This window comes from Akebia trifoliata, chromosome 1 (genome assembly GCF_017979445.1).
Source record: "Akebia trifoliata isolate Shusen 1 chromosome 1, ASM1797944v1, whole genome shotgun sequence".
Classification (NCBI taxonomy): Eukaryota; Viridiplantae; Streptophyta; class Magnoliopsida; order Ranunculales; family Lardizabalaceae; genus Akebia; species Akebia trifoliata.
In genome coordinates, this window is record NC_141375.1 from 22,913,707 (window position 1) to 22,933,413 (window position 19,707).

Consider the following 19,707-nt stretch of genomic DNA (forward strand, 5'->3'; position numbering starts at 1 on the left):
AGCAATAGTTCCAATCTTGCGGTGCCCAAATTTTTCTATGGATTTTCAAACAAGGATGGAAGATGGAGTTGCAACATTGACCCAAAGGTTTGTGACCCTAGAAGATTCCTTATTGCATGGTGATGTGAGCAAGATTGAACTTGATTTTCGAAATCATTTTCAAGATATCACACTAAAGAAGAAAGCAGAGGAATGCCTCTTTGGTGGTGATTTGTGAAAGTGGGAATACTGAGATTATATTTGATCTCCAAGAGGTTCAAGAAGCTTGACGACAGAAAAGTCTGTGGATTCGTTCTTTACGATCTAAACTGACTTTTTTTCTTCTTTGGTGGGCCATACATACTAACCACCCTATAGTAAATCATGTAATGCGGAAGGTGTTTTTCACTCTGATCCTTTATATGATGAGTACGATGACGAGGTTGAGGAAAAGGAAGTTGCTTGCGAATATGTTAGGAGGCTCTAGCACCTAGAAAAGCTTCTTTACATCTAAATGAAAATTTGATGATGGTTGGCTTTGTAACAATTTCTTTCACAACATGCATGATAGGCAGAGAATTAGTTTGCAATATGGTGATCAACAATGGAAGCTTAAGGAACGTTTTGTCAAATAAATTCTTTTCCAATTAACAAATAAGAGCTTAAATTCATCCACATCTTTCCACACTCTCTTTATTCGAGAAAGGTAATAGTGACCTTGAGCCAATCTTCCTACACTTTGTCAGTTTTCTGTCCTTGGGCATCTCAAAAATTGTCTTTGCTGCTGAAAAGTTGCATTGCTTGGAAAGACACGTGCACAATTTTGGGGTGTCTACACGACCAATTGATCGAACTAGGGAGGTCGATTGGACATAAACAGTGATCAATTGGTGTACATTTCAAATTAATTTTTTCTCATTTCAAAATTCAAACAAAATTGTTCTTTTGACCTAAAATCTCTAATCACTTATTCTCTTTGTTGTTTACCATCATACATGGAGTCGAATGTCCTTCAAAGAATTCTTACACCATACGATTTGACTGTGACTTGAGATTTTGATCTTCGACCACAAGATGACTAGACTCAACTGGTTTTGGAAACAGAACTTTGCCAATGTAATTATTTCCAATAATTTCTTAACATAGACCATTTAAAATATAGAAGGAAAAAAGTTTCTATTAACTGATGTGTTCAAAGGGAGAGACATTTTTTTTACTCAGCCCACTCATTTACACAAAATAAAATAAGTTTGTTTTTACAAATGATGAGAATTGAGAACAATCCTCTTCTATGGTTAGCCACCCGTCTTAAACTCTAAAACAAAATGGTGATTAAAAGAGAGAAAAGGTCAGGTGCCTTCATGCTTGCTTGGTAACTTCTTTGTAGTGTCATTCTTTGTTCTTCCTCTCCATTCACAAGCCATTCAAACGAGAAGTAAGATCGATGAAGGCTGTTTCTTTGCATGGAATTGTAAGACCACCCATTGGATGACTGAACCCAAACTCTTCCTCAGCCCTACTTAATAAATCTTGGAATGAAGGATGGTTCAAGTAAGATAAAGGAACAACGAATCGCCTCTTTTCGGTTACTCCGACGTAAACTGCTAAATGTCCTTTTGGGACATTTGCTGTGGTAGTTCGGGCAAGAAGAGACTGTAGTTTGAGAAACTGTTTGGCACGAAGGGACATGGAAGGCAAACGAATACCCATGACTATGCTTGTAGTGAAGAGAATGAAAACTAGAAACAGATTGAAATGGGCTTTATAGAGGTACAAAAGAAAGCTTTAGCACTTGGGAGGATGCAAGTGAAGACTTGGAGTTGGAAGGTAGGTCTAGTGTATGTATATATAGAGTATGGTTATGTGTAGTTTGCAATCCATTCAAAAGGAGTAATAGGTGGTGGGGAGGCATTCACAATTGGCTATGCTTAGGGACCAACCTCATACAGCATCACATGGCAATGCTCATTTAGCGTTCTTATTGGACCATCAATTGATGTTGCAGCAGAACTGCTTATGCATTTAAATTCATTATTCAAATAAATATTAGAGCTTCATAACAGATGGCTACCTTACATAACAGAAAACAGGTGCATGTGATGATGTTGGGTGTACAAACAAAATGAACATGAAGATGATATGAGCTTGGGCCTACATCTAAAATTTGGAAAAAAGATTAGAGACAGAACAATAAATGCTTGAATCAGTTTAACATGGCATGATGGTTTATAATTTCGCAATTGGTACAAATTACAATGGTAAAAACAAGGAAATATTAGGCCTAGCTGGTTAGGTGTAGTTTACTCAAACCGAAGGGCAGGGTTGGATTGGGCCTGTAAAAACATTAATGCCCCACCCACTCAATGGTCTCAGAATTTCTAATGTCTTCAACTTCATGCGATTTTGGGAGTCTAGACACTTTACTAATAGTTATTATAAAGATAAGAGTTTGATACAGGTTCAGTCATTGTTTGTGTTTCATAACCAACCATCTATAGTCTTACAAGTCCATTCCACTATTTCTCAAGTCACAGACAAAGATACATTTCTACATTGCACGTCATCGAGAACACATTGCTTATATGCATTCAACATTTAGATCACCGTTGTCTTCAAAATGCGAACCACAAATTTTGTGTAATGTAGCATGGAACCCCAGCTCAGAACATGATGGTGAAAATAAACAATAGGAAAAATACACAAAACACAACAAGATTGATGTTGTTCGGCTGTGCCGAAGTCCATAAATGAGATGAGAGTGCTTTACCATGTTCGATAGAGAAATAACAGTCCATGAATTCTCTCAAAACCTCTCTCAGAACTGCCCAACCTATAAACCCAAGTTTCCCTCTGTTTGATTTCAATCTCCTGTAACCCGGAAATGTCTTACAATTATTTATGCCCTAAACGGTGCAATGCCAAAATTTCCCCTGGATTAAACAAAAACCAAATTTGGATATAATTAGTGTTTAAGACATTTCTGGTTATCAATCACCATTGACATTTAAAACATCTATCAGATCTTGCGACATCCTCGTTTGTGGCAACACGAACAAAAATAGAACTACATTGAGTTTATTAAATTCACATACTCTCATGAATGCGAAGTACGTTGGAAAATTGGGTGTTATAGAAATGTGAAGAAAAACCTTGGTGGTTGTGAAGTTGCTAAGTAAGGACTGTGTGGTGGACAAGGATGAACAAAGGAGGTTATCGTTGTTGTAGACATCCGTCTGACTGCAAACCAATTGGCTTACGTAGGGGGCTCGAATGTCTCCAAAAGTATACTTGCCATTAAAGTGTGAGAGACTAATAAATTAGTTAAAGAGAAAAAAAGGGCATGAATATAACTATGTTTTTTTCACCCAGAAGAATAAGCCTCTGGTGCCATCCGACATGTTTTTAATTTGGAGGGCCAGTTAGTTGTGATCAATACAACAAGGCCAATAATTATCTAAATTCCACTTCTGCAATGTATAGGTAGTACTCTCATTGTGGTGGGGCATAGCATGTTACAACAAATGAGAACACTGTCATCATTTCAGTACAAATCATTGGAAATGAGTTGGGAAACATGACCATGTGATCCTTGATGAAATATATCTCTTAAGACACTCATTTCCAATTGAGAGGATTAGCCTTCCAGATATTTCTCTCCATTTCTATATATACATACACATACTGAGATTACTACCACAGTTCAACTTTTTAGTGCTTTCACATTTACTTACAAGAACCTCAAAACCTTAGTTTTTTGCCAAGGATATAACATTTCAAAGAAGTCATGGGTGTCATCCGTTTGCCTATGATAGCAAATGCTAAGCGAATTCTACAACGGGCTCTTCTAACAGGAATAGAAGTCCCAAAAGGCCACTTCACAGTTTATATTGGAGAGACACAGAAGAAACGATACGTGGTTCCAATATCATACTTGAATCATCCTTCCTTCCAAGATTTACTAAGCCAGGCTGAAGAGGAGTTTGGGTTTGATCATCCAATGGGTGGTCTCACAATCCCATGCAAAGAAGACTTATTCATCCATCTTACTTCTTGTTTGCATTGTTCTTCATAGAGGAGCAAATAATGTTGCAAAATTTTCTTGCTAACAAAATCTGACAATCGAGCTAGAGTTGAAGGCAAAGGGGGACCAAATTAAGTCAATCTCTCCAATTTTGTAGTGTGGGGAGTGGTCAATCAGATGTAAATATTTATCATGTCATGAAGTTGAGTGAATGTAATGAAAATATTTCCCCTCTTTAGATTCAAATCTTATTCTCTTTTATTTCCTTGTATTCTTCAATGGAATTTTTGTTTATCCTTTTTGGTGTGGCTTTGGTTGGGGATTAAACTACGCACTTACTAGATTAAGGGGAATGACGTAAAATAACAGGGAGAATATTGATTTATACATAATCAATTAAATACTACTTTACAACTTCGCTTCTGCCTGGACGAAATGTTTCTAAGGTGTCTGAATTATAATTTGTTCTTGAAACCACATCTCTCCATGTTTGATATTTGTAATCTCTTGCATTTGTTTATGTGGCTGGGAATAGACAGAGAAGTCTTAGGTAGTAACTCTTACCATCTTGTTGTAGATTTAGATTTCAATTTCAAACACATCATACCGTATAGAAAAAATAAAAACTGATAAAAAGAAACAATTTATGAGAGGAGGCTCATCCTCATATGCATAAAACACAAGAGCCGGTCAAGATTATACAATTTGAGAGATGGATAGAAAGATTTTCTATTAAATGATGTGTATTCAATTGGAGAGACCTTTCTTTTACTTTGCCCACTTTGTAAAAGAAATATTTTTTTTATGCAAGGGATGAGAACAATCCTCTTCAATGGGCATTTTTCAATTTAATGGTTAATCACCTGTCTTAAACTCTAAAAAAAATTGTGATCGAAAGAGAGAAAGTCAGGGATCCCTTCATTATATATTCATAATTTTAAAATTTAGGCATAAATTTTGATTTGACATCCATTTCGTGATTATTACGTATAAATCTCTTGTATTTTGTGAAGATCTATCCAATGGCAAAGCAGCATGACGCTGTGCTTGCTGATTTTAAAGCTGCTCAGATCAAAAGTTATGCATAGACCAACTCCAATCTAGATCAGAGCGTAATTTTTTATCCAAATATATATCCATTTTTTTACAATTATCTACTCATTTACGGTATTTTAGAAGGATCTATGCATTGGGAAAGCAGGTTGGCACTTGCTGATTTTTAAAATGTAGGGCTCGCCACTGGTAAGATATTCACGAATTACCTAAAATGCATAGATAATAATGGCAAAAATGGTTTCTCGAATCAAAAGTCATGTTTCGAACCAATTCCAAACTTAATTAGAATGTTGTTTTAGCAAATATATTATAGATATGATGGCTAAATACACATTCTAAGATTCCAATAGACAATGTATTATAGATAGTAAATACATCATTTAGTATCATTTTGTTGGAGTCTGCCAAAGTCGAGTTTACTCTCTATAATAAAAAATAAATAAAAATCATTGTTTTGTTGCTAAGTGTGAACGACCATCTAAACATGTGAGGTCTAGAAGAAGCCACATGAAATATTTTTACACATCCAACATTACAAGCACAAACATTGGGCTATCCGAAAAAACTTTTTATTAAATGAAGTACATCTCTCTCTCTCTCTCTCTCTATAGTCACTCACCACTAAGATAAGAAGAAACTTTTTTTTAGAGGAGGGCTCATGCTCATCTTCTCCTTCTCCCATCACTTCACTCATTGGGGTAGTAGGTGTGTACAATACGTTGGGCTATCCGAAGTAAATGTTGGAGTGTACATCAGGATGCTCAGTGCATAGGTGATGTAGTGCAACAAGTTTAAGAGGGCCCATGAACCCTGACAAGTTATGGAGTCAGAATCATTCAAGGAGACCCATTCTTGAATGAAAATGTTAAGATCTTCAAGAATCATAACAAACTATGGATTTTCCACTTTTAGGCCTGATTTCTTTGTTTACTCTTTTTTTAGATGATTTTACTATTTTAAGAAAGTTCCGTTCTGTTCATAACTTAAATTATGAAAGTGAAAATCATGCACTGTCAATTATCGCTTACTTCTAGGGTTATTAAGTAGTATCTATTTCCATGCTTAAGACATTTTTACAATTTTTAGTAATTTGTCTATTTTTGACCATTTTCATGTTTTCTAGTATTTGTAACTCCACCACTGGGAAAATCTTTTGATTAATAAAATTTATGTTAGATAATTTTCTCTTTATTTCAATTACATGGTATTCTTTGTGAATCAATAAGTTTTGGTGTTTTGGATGCCCAATTATTTGGTATTCTTTTGAGAATCAATGAACTAATTGTAAGATTGTTCTTCTTCCAGCATCAATTGGTATTAAAGCAATAGTTCCAATCTTGCGGCGTTCAAATTTTCCTATGGATTTTCAAACAAGGATGGAAGATGGAGTTGCAACATTGACCCAAAAAAACTTACTTTTTTTTTCTTTGGCAGGCCACACATAATAACCACACTATAATAAATCATGTAATGTGAAAGGTGTTTTTCACTCTGATCCTATACATGATGAGTACGATGATGAGGTTGAGGAGAAGGAAGTTGTTTACGAATATGTTGAGGAGGCTCTAGCACCAAGAAAAGCTTCTTTACATCTAAATCAAAATTTGATGATGGTTGGCTTTGCAACAATTTCTTTCGCAACATGCACAATAGGCAGAGAATTAGTTTGCAATATGGCGATCGACAATGGAAGCTTAGGGAACGTTCTGTCAGATAAAATCTTCTCCAAATAACAAATAGGAGCTCAAATTCATCCACTTCTTTCCATACTTTCTTTACTCGAGAAAAGTAATGGTGACCTTGAGCCAATCTTCCTACACTTTGTTGGTTTTCTGTCGTTGGGCATCTCAAAAATTTTCTTCGCTGCTGCAATGTTGCATTGCTTAGAAAGATGCGTGTACAATTTTGGGGTGTCTACATGTCCGATTGATCGAACTAGGGAGTTCGATTGGACATAAACAGTGATCAATTGGTGACATTTTAAATTTATTTTTTCTCATTTCAAAATTCAAACAAAATTGGTCTTTTGACCTAAAATCTCTAATCACTTATTCTCTTTGTTGTTTACCATCATACATGGAGTCGAATGGCCTTCAAAGAATTCTTCAACTATATGCTTACACTGTGACTTGAGATTTTGATCTTCGACCACAAGATGACTAGACTCAACTGGTTTTGGAAACAGAACTTTACCAACATAATTATTTCCAATAATTTCTTAACATATACCATTTAAAATATAGAAGGAAAATTTTTGTATTAAATGATGTATTCAAAGGGAGAGACATTTGTTTTACTCAGCCCACTCATTTACACAAAATAAAATGAGTTTGTTTTTACAAATGATGAGAATTGAGAACAATCCTCTTCTATGGTTAGCCACCCCTGTCTTGAACTCTCAAAAAAAATGGTGATTAAAAGAGAGAAAAATTCGGGTGCCGTCATGTTTGCTTGGCAACTTCTTTGTTGTGTCATTCTTTGTTCTTCCACACCATTCACAAGCCATTCAAACGAGAAGTAAGGTCAATGAAGGCTGTTTCTTTGCATGGAATTGTAAGACCACCCATTGGATGATTGAACCCAAACTCTTCCTCAGATCTACTTAATAAGTCTTGGAATGAAGGATGGTTTAAGTAAGATAAAGGAACAACGAATCGCCTCTTTTCGGCTACTCCAACGTAAACTGCTAAATGTCCTTTTGGGACATCTGTTGTGGTCGTTCTGGTAAGAAGAGACTGTAGTTTGAGAAACTGTTTGGCATGAAGGGACATGGAAGGCAAACGGATACCCATGACTATTCTTGGGGAAGAGAATGAAAACCAGAAAGAGATTTAAATGGGAGTTATAGAGGAAGAAAATAAAGTTTTAGCACTTTAGAGGATGCAAGTGAAGACTTGGAATTGGAAGGTAGGTCTAGTGTATGTATATATAGAGTGTGGATATGTGTTGTTTGCAATCCATTCAAAAGGAGTAATAAGTGGTGGGGAGGCATTAACAATTGGCTATGCTTAGGGACCTACCTCATACAGCATCACATGGCATTGCTCATGTAGCGTTCTTATCGAACCATCAATTGATGTTGCAGCAGAACCACTTATGCATTTGAATTCATTATTCAAATAAACATTAGTGCTTCATAACAGATGGCTACCTTACATAACAGAAAACAGGTGCATGTGATGGTGTTGGGTGTACAAACAAAATGAACGTGAAGATGATATGAGCTTGGGCCTACATCTAAAATTTGGTAAAATGTTTAGAGACAGAACAATAAATGCTTGAATCAGTTTAACATGGCATGTTGGTTTATAAATTCGCTATTTGTACAAATTACTATGATAAAAACAAGGAAATATTAGCCCTAGCTGGTTAGGTGAAGTTTACTCAAACCGAAGGGCTGGGTTGGATTGGGCCTGTAAAAACATTAATGTCCCACCCACTCAATGTTCTCAGAATTTCTAATGTCTTCATCTTCATTCGATTTTGGGAGTCTCGATACTTTGTCACTAATAGTTACTACAAAGATAAGCAATTTGATACAGGTTCAATCATTGTTTGTGTTTCATGACAAACCATCTATAGTCTTACAATTCCATTCCACCATTTCTCAAGTCACAGACAAAGATACATTTCTACATTGCACGTCATCGAGAACACATTGCTTATATGCATTCAGCATTTAGATCACCGTTGTCTTCAAAATGAGAACCTATAAATTTTGTGTAATGTAGATTGGAACCCCAGCTCAAAACATGAAGGTAAAAATAAACAAAAGGAAAAATACACAAAACACAACGAGATTGATGTTGTTCGGCTGTGCCTAAGTCCATAAATGAGATGAGAGTGATTTACCATGTTCCATTAAGAAATAACAGTCCATGAATTTTCTCAATACCTCTCTCAGACCTCCTCAACCTATAAACCCAAGTTTCCTTCTGTTTGATTTCTCCCTCCTGTAACCCGGAAAGGTGTTACAATTATTTATGCCCTAAACGGTGCAATGCCAAAATTTCCCCTGGATTAAACATATACCAAATTTGGATAGTATTAATGTTTAAGACATTCCAGGTTATCAGTCACCATTGACTTTTAAGACATCTATTAGATCTTGTGACATCCGCGTTTGTAGCAACACGAACAAAAATAGAACTTCATTGAGTTCATTAAATTCATATACTCTCATGAATGCAAAGTAGGTTGGAAAATTGGGTGTTATAGAAATGTGAAGAAAAACCGTGATGTTGCTAAGAAAGGATTGTGTGGTGGACAAGGATGAACAAAGGTGGTTATCGTTGTCGTAGACATCCATCTGACTGCAAACCAATTGGCTTATGTAGGGAGCACCAATGTCTCCAAAAGTCTACTTGACCATTAAAGTTTGATATACTAAGAAATTAGTTACAAAAGTCTCCAAAAATGGGCATGAACATTAATTACCATGTTTTTTCACCGAGAAGAATAAGCTTCTGGTGCCATCTGACATGTTTTTAATTTGAAGGTCACTCTCATGGTGGTGGGGCATAACATGTTGCAACAAATGAGAACACGGTCATCATTTCAGTCCAAATCATTGGAAATAAGTTAGTAAACAAGACCATGTGATCCTTAATGAAATATGTCTCTCAAGACACCCATTTGCTATTCCTCTTCACCACTCATTTCCAATTGAGAGGATTAGCCTTACAGATATTTCTTCTCTCCATTTTTCTATATATACATACACATACCGAGATTACTACCACCGTTCAACTTTATAGTGCTCTCACACTTACTTACAAGAACCTTAAAAGAGTTCTTGAGTAACCTTAGTTTCTTTCCAAGGATAAAACATTTCAAAGAAGTCATGGGTATCATCCGTTTGCCTATGATAGCAAATGCTAAGCGAATTCTACGACGGGCTCTTCTAACAAGAACAGAAGTCCCAAAAGGCCACTTCACAGTTTATATTGGAGAGATGCAGAAGAAGCGATTCGTGGTTCCAATATCATACTTGAATCATCCTTCCTTCCAAGATTTACTAAGCCAGGCTGAAGAGGAGTTTGGGTTTGATCATCCAATGGGTGGTCTCACAATCTCATGCAAGGAAGACTTATTCATCCATCTTACTTCTCGTTTGCATCGTTCTTCATAGAGGAGCAAATAATGTTGCAAAATTTTCTTGCTTACAAAATCTGACAATCAAGCTTGAGTTGAAGGCAAAAGGACCAAATTAAGTCAATCTCTCCAATTTTGTAGTGTGGGGAGTAGCCAATCAGATGTAAATATTTATTGTGTCTTGGAGTTTAGATTCAAATATAATTCTCTTTTACTTCTTCATTGGAATTTTTTTTATCATTATTGGTGTGGCTCTGATTGGGGATTAAACTACGCATTAACTGAGCGAATATTGATTAATATATAATCAATCAAACACTACTTGAAAACTTTTCTTCTTAGACGAAATGTTGCAAATGTATCTAAAATTATACATTGAAGTTAATGTTGAAATAAACAAAGCAACAAAGAGAATAAAATTGCACACTGAACACAAACACACGGATTTATGTGGTTCGTAGAATTTTCTACGTCCATGGGTGGCGATGAAAATTTCTTATTGATGAAATCACAAAAACTGTACAAAATGGTTTTCCAGAGAACAAACATATAAAGCGTCTTAAGGTTTCCAAAGAAAAAAATATTTCTTAATGTGGGTTTGCACTTGGTGGTGTCAGATCTTTAGCTGATCTATATCTAAATTAAATCCGAGGAGAATGCTTGCTTTTAATTGATCAAATTGGTATGTAATAGATTTTCTGGAGGTTAATAAAATCTTGATTTTACCGAGTTATCATAAGAATAGAAAATGTCGACTGTTTCTTACCGAGCAGATTGCCAAGTGACAATAATTATAAATCAATAGTTTTTGGCTCCTGGGTGGTAATTAGAGCTGTCAATGATCAGAAATATACCCAATGTCCAAACTAGGTCGATCCATAAAAAAAAAAAAAATGAAAAATCAGATTTGGATTGAAATCTTAGATCCGAAACAATTTCGGATTGGATTTCCATGTTTCCTAATCCGTTTAAAAAAAAATCTGATATGAACATATTTTTAATAATTATTATTATTATTCTTAATTTCTTATAAATACATATAAGATAATTTGTTTTAGTCATTTTGGTTTCCCACTATATTTGTAGTTGCATAGTAGATTTTTTAAAAAAATTTAGACATTGATAATTTGAAAATAAGGCATTTGTTCGAATCGGATTGGATCAATTTCGGATTAAGGATGAAATGAAATAGATCGGATTTGGTTCACCTGTTCATTAATCCTAATAGATATGATCAAATACATGTTTAAAAAATTTTGGATCGATATTAGAGTGGTATTGATCCAGTACCAAACCGATCGTTGTCAGCTTTGATGATAATTATAAGGGAAAATTACTCAAAGGACCCTGGTGCAAGGGTTTCTTTCTAAATAGTCCCTAAGTTTTAGCCAGTGTCTTAATAGTCCATTTAGTGAACCTTTTTTTCTTAATAGTCTATAAACCTCATCTCACATTATAATATTTTTGAAATACCCAAACTACCCTTTTCTGATCTTCTTTGCATACTTGGATTTTCCAGTAGTTTTTTTTTATTTTTATACTTAGAATGACAAATGAAGAATGAATACTTATAATTTTGAACATTTAAATGTATTTTTTCAATTTATTTCAACGATTTGTAATAAAAAATGAAGAACAAAATTGAGATTCTAAATTTTTTGAAGATTTCATCGTAACTTTTGATCCGAATGTCAATTTCACATCTATAATATATGCATTTTAGGTATTTTGAGAAGATTTATCCAATACTATAATCGAAAAAATTTTAAAAAAGAAAGAAAGAAAGAATGGATCACAATTACAATATCAAGTACAATACTTTTATTGTTAAGCTCACCACTTAGTGTCGAGTTCACCATTTTTTATTATTGAATTCAACATTTTAATTTATTGTTGAGTTCAACATTTTAATTTATAAAAAGTGTTAAACTCAACACTAAGTGCTAAGCTCGACAATAAATTAAAATGTTGAACTCAACAATACAAAGTAGTGAACTTGACAATAAATTAAAATATTAAACTCAACAAAAAAAAAAAGTGGTGAAATCGACACTATAAAGGTAATCCAATATTTTTTCGTTGTTTCGACTACGATATTGGATAGATCTTCTCGAAATACTTAAAATGTATATATTGTAGTTGTGAAATGAACACTCGGATCAAAAGTTACGAAGAAATCTTTAAAAAAATTAGAATCTCACATTCGTTCTTCATTTGTTGTTATAAGTAGTTGAAATAAATCGAAAAAATACATTTAAATGTTCAATTCTCCATTTGTCAAATACTCTCCTGACGTGGCATGTGTTAGAACCATAGAATTTATGCCTTGAGATACTCATCTGCACATCCCCATAAATATGATAAAAGGATCTATGGTTCTATATGCCATCTGGGGAGTCAGAAAATCATTACACATAAAATTTTATTTAGTCTTCCAACAATTCACAAATGTTGGTCTCACTATATATTCCACAATCATTAAGATATTAAGCAACATTTGGTTAGTAAGACTCAGCATTCAAGCACAAAACCAAAGTCTAATATGTGGGAATTTTACAAGAGACTAGTGCTCATCATATTAAACTTTAAGAACTGGTAAAGAATATACAATTTAAAGATACGATAGAAGGAAAAAAGTTTCTATTAAATGAGGTGTTCCAAGGGAGAGACATTTGTTTTACTCTGCCCACTCATTTACACTAATAAAATAAAATAAAAAATAAAAAAAAGGACCCTTTCTTTTTTATATACAAATAATGAGAATTGAGAATAATCCTCTTCTATGGTTAGCCACCTTGTGTTATACTCTCAGAAAAAAGAAAAAATGGTGACCCAAAAGAGAGAAAAAGATGGGTGCCTTCATGTTAGCTTGGTAACTTCTTTGTTGTGACTTTCTTTGGTCTTCCACCCTTTTCACAAGGAATTCAAACGAGAAGTAAGATCGATGAAGGCTGTTTCTTTGCATGGAATTGTAAGACCACCCATTGGATGACTGAACCCGAATTCTTCCTCAGTCCTACTTAATTAGTCTTGGAATGAAGGATGGTTCAAGTAAGATAAAGGAACAATGAATCGCTTCTTTTCGATTACTCCGACGTAAACTGCTAAGTGTCCCTTTGGGATATCTGTTGTGGTTGTTCTGGTAAGAAGAGACTGTAGTTTGAGAATCTGCTTGGCATGAAGGGACATGGAAAGCAAACGGATACCCATGACTATTCTTGTTGTGAAAAGAACGAAAACTAGAACGAGATTTAGATGGGCTTTATAAAGGAAGAAAAGAAAGCTTTAGCACTGTGGAGGTGATGCGAGTGAAGACTTGGAGTTGGAAGGCAGATCTAGTGTATGTATATATAGAGGAAGGAAATGCTTCGTTGCCAATTCATTGAAAAGGACTAGGTGGTGAGGAGGCATTCACAATTGGCTAAGCTTAGGGACCTACACCTCATAAAGCATCACATGGCATTGCTCTTAGTGTTATTATACATCCATCAATCGATGTTGCTTTGGAACCACTTATGCATTTGATTTCATTTTTCAAATAGATATTAGAGCTTCATAACAGATGGCTACGTTACACCAAAAAAACAGGTACATGTGACGATGTTGGGTGTACAAACAAAATGAACATCAAGATGATATGAGCTTGGGCCTACATCTACACTTTGGAAAAAAAAAAGATTTGAGACAGAACAATAAATGCTTGAATCAGTTTAACATGGAATGATGATTTATAAATTCACAATTTGTACAAATTATTATGGTAAAAACAAGGAACTATTAGGCCCAGCTGGTTAGATGTAGTTTACTCAAACCGAAGGGCTAGGTTGGTTTGGGCATGTAAAAAACATTAATGCCCCCACCAACTCAATGTTCTCAGAATTTCTAATCTCTTCATCTTCTTTTGATTTTGAGAGTTTAGATACTTTGTCACTAATAGTTAGTACAAAGAAGAGCAATTGTGTAGACACCCCATTTTTGCATCCGCCTGATTAATCAACTCGTCAACCCGATCGCAACGATTCCCAATGATGGATGTTTATTCCATTACTTTATTTTGTTACCAGATATGTTTCAGAAATCCGGATGAGGTATCTCGAACTGACAAAACTGTAGAAACCACGCTACACTAGGAAAATTTGACCTCAGAACATAGAAATCATCATTTTTTAGACAAAAAAGAAGCTTCACGATAAAAATCACTAAAAATTGGCCAAATTACCAAAATACCCCTAACATCAAAATAACCCTAGAGCCTACGTTATGATTAGGAAAACTCATTCAAACACATAAAATAACAAATCGAAACCAAATAAATCATTTCACCAATTTTCACAAAATTTGACAAAATTACGAAAATGTCCCTCATAAAATTTACAACTATTTCACACACAAAATTTCATAAATGACACAAACTAATATTTTCATTGAATTCCTTACGAAAAATCGATTCTAAAACATCCTAGAACATTAAAAACCGACTTAAAACGTGAAAAGTCCTCTCTGGGGGTAAAACGGTAATTTCACAATTTTCATAATTAAAAATTTCGAAATTAATAAATAAAACATTAAATAATTAAATTGAAACATTAATTAAATTAATTTAAAATTTTGAACTAAAAAAATCGATCAATCGGACTCTCATGAAAAATTGTTGAGGGTTCGTGAGATATTTCTTTAAGGACCCCTCCATTTGGGGGTCCAAAGAATTAAAGATATAATAGAGGAGGGTTCTCCAAAAAATTAAAGTCAATCAAGCAAGACTAAGATCAAGGTATTAAAGTCAATCAAGTGAGACTAAAGTCAAAATTAAAGTCAATTAAACAAGACTGAAGTCAAGATATTAAAAGTCAATCAATTAAGACTAAAGTCAAAATATTAAAAGTCAATCAAATAAGACCAAAAGTCAAAATCATAATAGAGTTCTAATTAAATAATAACTCTATCTAATAGAGTTCTAACTAAAACACAACTCCACCTAAAACAATTCTAATTAAAACACAACTCTATCAAAAATAAGTCTAACTAAAACACAATTCTAACTAAAAGAATTCTAATTAAACACTAATTCTATCTAAATCTACCCTTAAAAAAATCTATAAATAGAGGTCCTTACACTCTATTTTCGTATCAAATCATAAATCCTAAGAAAAGTAGGTCAAGAAGCCTCCCCAACCTTCCCAAAACCCTAATTTTAAAGCCCCAACTCCTTACCTAACACCCATACTTCAATTTTAGCTTGAAAAATACCTAGAAACCTTTTAAAAACACCCCAAAACCCATAAACAAATCCGAAGAATTCAGATTTAAGAAAGAGATACTTCAACTTGAAAATCAGAAATCAGATCCGGTGACAGAACGAAGCGAGGAATACTGTACAAGAAGTTGTTCTATCAGATCTGAGGGAAAAAAAATCATTGCGTTCGGAAAAGGTAAGTATTTTTTTATTTTTTTATTGATTAGGTCTTTTTAGCAATGTAGTTCTATTTGGGAATTAGTAGAGACCGACGTTTGTCGGGCGGGGTTGGTGCCTAACACCTTCCAACTCCGTAACGTGATCCCCGAATTTAGTTTCTTATTTTTCGTAGATTAGTTTATTTTGCCTTTTAGAGTCAATGTTCGGTTCCTAGACCGTAATAACTAGGTGGCGACTCTCAAACCTTAAGGGTCAAAAGCGGATCCGCACACCCTGCGGATCGAGGGCGCTTTCAAATTGATACAGCTTCAATCATTGATTTACACAAGAGTCTTCATCGACATCACTATGAACTGCTATGTCTATGTTTTCGAGAGCAATATGCAATTCAAATCAAACAGACTACTTACTTAATGCAACCATTGTTTAGGTTTCATGAACCAACCATCTATAGTCTTTCAATTCCATTCAAACATTTCTTAAGTTGGACACAGAGATAAATTTCTACAATGCAATCCATCGAGAACACAATGTTTATATGCACTCAACATTTAGATCACCATTGTTGTCAAAATGTGAACTCACGCTATTTTTTGTATTGTAGCTTGACATCCTAGTTCTGAACATGAAGGCAATGAAAATAAGAGGAATACATGCAAAAATAAGATGAGAGTGATTTACCATGTTTGGAAAAGAAATTACAGCCTATAAATTTTTCAACATCTCTCCAACCTCCCAAACCCAGAAACCCAAGTTTCCCCCTGTGTGATTTCACTTTCTTGTGACCCTGAAATGAGTTACGATTATACATATACCCAAAATGTTGTAATGGAAAAATTTCCCCTGGATTTGACATAAACCAAATTTGGGTAGTATTAGTGTTTAAGACATCCCTGGTGATCAATAACCATTGAGATTCAAGACATGTATCACAATGTGTGGTGTCCTCACTTGTGGCAACATGAACAAAAGGGAATTACATTGACTGTCCTAAATTCACATAATCTCATGGATGCAAAGTCGATAGGAAACTTGGGCATTGCAGTTATAAGGGGCTATAGAAATGTGAGAAAAGCCATGGTGGTTGTGATGTTGTGAGGAAAGGATGTTGTGGTGGACAAGGGATGAACAAAGGTAGCTATAGTTGTCGTAGTCATCGGTCTGACTGCAAACCAATTGGCATACGCAGGGCACTAATGACCCCGAAAGTCTACTTGGCCATTAAAGTATGAGAGACTAAGAAAATAAACAAAATATGAAAAAAAAAAAAAAAAAAAAAAAAGGAATATTACCATGTTTTTCCACCCACAAGAATAAGTCTCTGGTGCCATCTGACATGTTTTTAATTTGAAGGGCCAGTTGGTTGTGATCACTACAACAAGGCCAATAACGATCTAAAATTTCAATTACGCAATGTATAAGTAGTACTCTCATGGTGGTGGGGCATAACATCATTTCAATTTTAAACCATTGGAAATGAGTTGGGAAACAAAACCATGTGATCCTTAATGAAATTGTCTCTTAAGAAACCAATTTGCTATTCCTCTTCGCCACTCATTTCCATGTGAGAGAATTATCCTTAATAAGATATTTCTTCTCCTTATTTCTATATAAACACATACTGAGATTACTACCACAGTTCAACTTGTTATTGTTCTCACCTCTACTTAAAAGACCCTTAAAGAGTTCTTGAGTAACCTTAGTTTCCTGCCAAGGACATAGCATTTCAGAGAATCATGGGTATCATCCGTTTGCTTGCGATAGTAAATGCTAAGAGAATTCTGCGACAGGCTCTTCTAACAAGAACAGAAGTCCCAAAAGGCCACTTCACAGTTTATATTGGAGAGATGCAGAAGAAGCGATTCGTGGTTCCAATATCATACTTGAACCATCCTTCCTTCCAAGATTTACTAAGCAAGGCTGAAGAGGAATTTGGGTTTGATCATCCACTGGGTGGTCTCACAATCCCATGCAAAGAAGACTCATTCATCGATCTCACTTCTCGTTTGAGTTGTTCCTCATAGAGGAGCAAAGAATGCTGAAAATTTTCTTGCTAACAAAATCTGACACTCAACTAGAGTTGAAGGCAAAGGGAACCAAATTAAGTCGACCTCTCCAATTTTGTAGTGTGGGGAGTGGCTAATCAGATGTAAATATTTATCCTGTCATTGAGATGAGTGAATGTAATGGATGTATTTCCCCTCCTTTAGATTCAAATTGAATTCTCTTTTTATTATCTTGTATTCTTCAATAGAATTTTCAGTATTATTTTTTGGGTGTGGTGTGATTGGGGGATTAAACTACCAATTTACTAGATTTAGGTGATTAAGGAAAATAATTGATTTAATATTGATTAATACATAATCAATCAAACACTACACGAAAACTTTTCTTCTGCTTGGACTAAATGTTGCACATGTATCTGAGTCATACATTGAATTTGAATCAACATGTCCCCAGTTTGATATTTGAAATCTCTTGCTCTAGTTTTTGTGGTTGGGAGTAGAAAGTGAAGTCTTGTCTAACTCATACAAGCTCCTTTGGTAAATTAAACAAAATTTTTTATTACTAACTAAATTGTAACAGAAGATGTTCCAATCCCAATTTTTGTCTAGTATTCCAATTTATACATTTGAATATGTAACGATACTCATTCACCAAATTGTTAAATGCAACCAAATCTTGAAAAAGAAAAGAAAAGAAAAGAAAAAAATGAAAATTACAAAATGCATTATAATGATGGATTAGTTTGCAGACATGGTGTTTAATGTATGTATGAGTCAAATTCTGTTTAATGTATGAAGCCCTTGGGAGGATGTTGTCCGAGGCAGTGGAAATTGGCGAGCTTTCTGGTTATAGAGCTGGAGCGGGTGGGCACTTTGATGGAGAATTGTCATGAATTCAATCTAGATTCTTGATGATCCGTTAACGACCCATTTGACTCGATTCATTTGGACCCATTTGGTTTGGATCCGACCCATTTTTGGCTTTTTGTAACCCTAATTATATAAAGGGTAATTTTAGGGTTTCATTCTTAACATGTAAGAGAGAGCCGCCAGAGAGAGAATGATAATGTAATAGGGGACTAGGGTTTCTGATGAACGTTGTAAAATCTTGTTGAAGATAGTGGATTGATCATCATTGCCCGTGGACGTAGGCATCTTGCCAAACCATGTAAATTGTGCTTTTTATTTTTCTATTTTTCCCTCTATTTCATTTGCATTTAATTTCTTGCTCATTGTTCATTTTATTTGTCGCACGTTTCCGCACAACACACTAGATCTTGCATCTTCAATTTGTGGATGATACATTGATTTTCTTGGACTATTCTCCAAGAGAATTGAGCATTTTGAGTGGCATTCTTGGGTTTTTTGAGGCCATTTTGAGTATTCTGATTAATCTTCACAAGAGCAAGTTGTATGCGGTGGGAAAGGTAGAAGGGGTGGAAGTAGCGGCAACGTCCATTGTTACAAATAGGAGTCCTTTCTACAGACTTGGGTTTTCAGTTGGGGGCAGGGTATAAAATTAAGATTATCTAGGAACCAATGTTTGAAAGGGTAAGGAAGAGGCTAAGTAGGTGGAAGATCTTTGCCGAAGAGTATTGAATGGCAATTAGATAGAATGTGTCAGAATTTCTTTTGGCATGAAAAGAATGGAAACAAGAAACATAATTGGGTGTGTTGGAGAAAGTTATATTTACCTAAGAGGAATGGTGGATTGAACTTTAAATTTTTTTAAATTTATGAACTCGGCCCTGTTGGAGAAGTGGCTTTGGAGGTTTGGAGAGAAAAGTGTGAGTCTTTGGAGGAGAGTGAGAGTGGAAAAATTTGGGGCTAATGCAAATGAGTGGGAAAGTGGGCCGACTAGAGGGTCGTTTGGTTGTGGGGTTTGAAAAGGTATATGGAGAAATCTTCCATCGTTAAAAAAAAAATGTTAAATTCAAGGTTGGGAGAGGGAACAAGGTGAGACTCTGGGAGGACTTGCGGTATGGAGAGGGTCCTATAAACATGAGGTGTTCATCATAGAACCTCAATGCTACATTATTTGGAGTTGTCACCATTCTTTTTTGGAAATGGTTGTGAATGGGCACCCGAAATGATTTTGAAATTCCACCTTATCTCATCATACAAAACACTAGTCGATC

At 34.9% G+C, this 19,707-nt stretch overlaps 1 protein-coding gene and 5 pseudogenes across 1 annotated transcript; 3 read left to right on the forward strand and 3 right to left on the reverse strand.

The window, feature by feature from the left end:
- Positions 1 to 1,233: 1,233 nt before the first annotated feature.
- On the reverse strand, positions 1,234 to 1,972 carry LOC147411008 (auxin-responsive protein SAUR21 pseudogene; annotated as a pseudogene).
- Positions 1,973 to 3,689: 1,717 nt separating this feature from the next.
- Positions 3,690 to 4,299, forward strand: LOC147411009 (auxin-responsive protein SAUR23-like). The gene has a single exon (XM_086443405.1). The coding sequence runs from the start codon at positions 3,764 to 3,766 to the stop codon at positions 4,049 to 4,051; it is 288 nt and encodes a 95-aa protein (XP_086299531.1). The 5' UTR covers positions 3,690 to 3,763; the 3' UTR covers positions 4,052 to 4,299.
- Positions 4,300 to 7,293: 2,994 nt separating this feature from the next.
- Positions 7,294 to 7,998, reverse strand: LOC147411010 (auxin-responsive protein SAUR21 pseudogene; annotated as a pseudogene).
- Positions 7,999 to 9,802: 1,804 nt separating this feature from the next.
- On the forward strand, positions 9,803 to 10,453 carry LOC147411011 (auxin-responsive protein SAUR23 pseudogene; annotated as a pseudogene).
- A 2,322-nt stretch (positions 10,454 to 12,775) lies between these two features.
- LOC147411012 (auxin-responsive protein SAUR21 pseudogene) lies at positions 12,776 to 14,016 on the reverse strand (annotated as a pseudogene).
- Positions 14,017 to 17,204: 3,188 nt separating this feature from the next.
- LOC147411013 (auxin-responsive protein SAUR23 pseudogene) lies at positions 17,205 to 17,874 on the forward strand (annotated as a pseudogene).
- Positions 17,875 to 19,707: the final 1,833 nt, after the last annotated feature.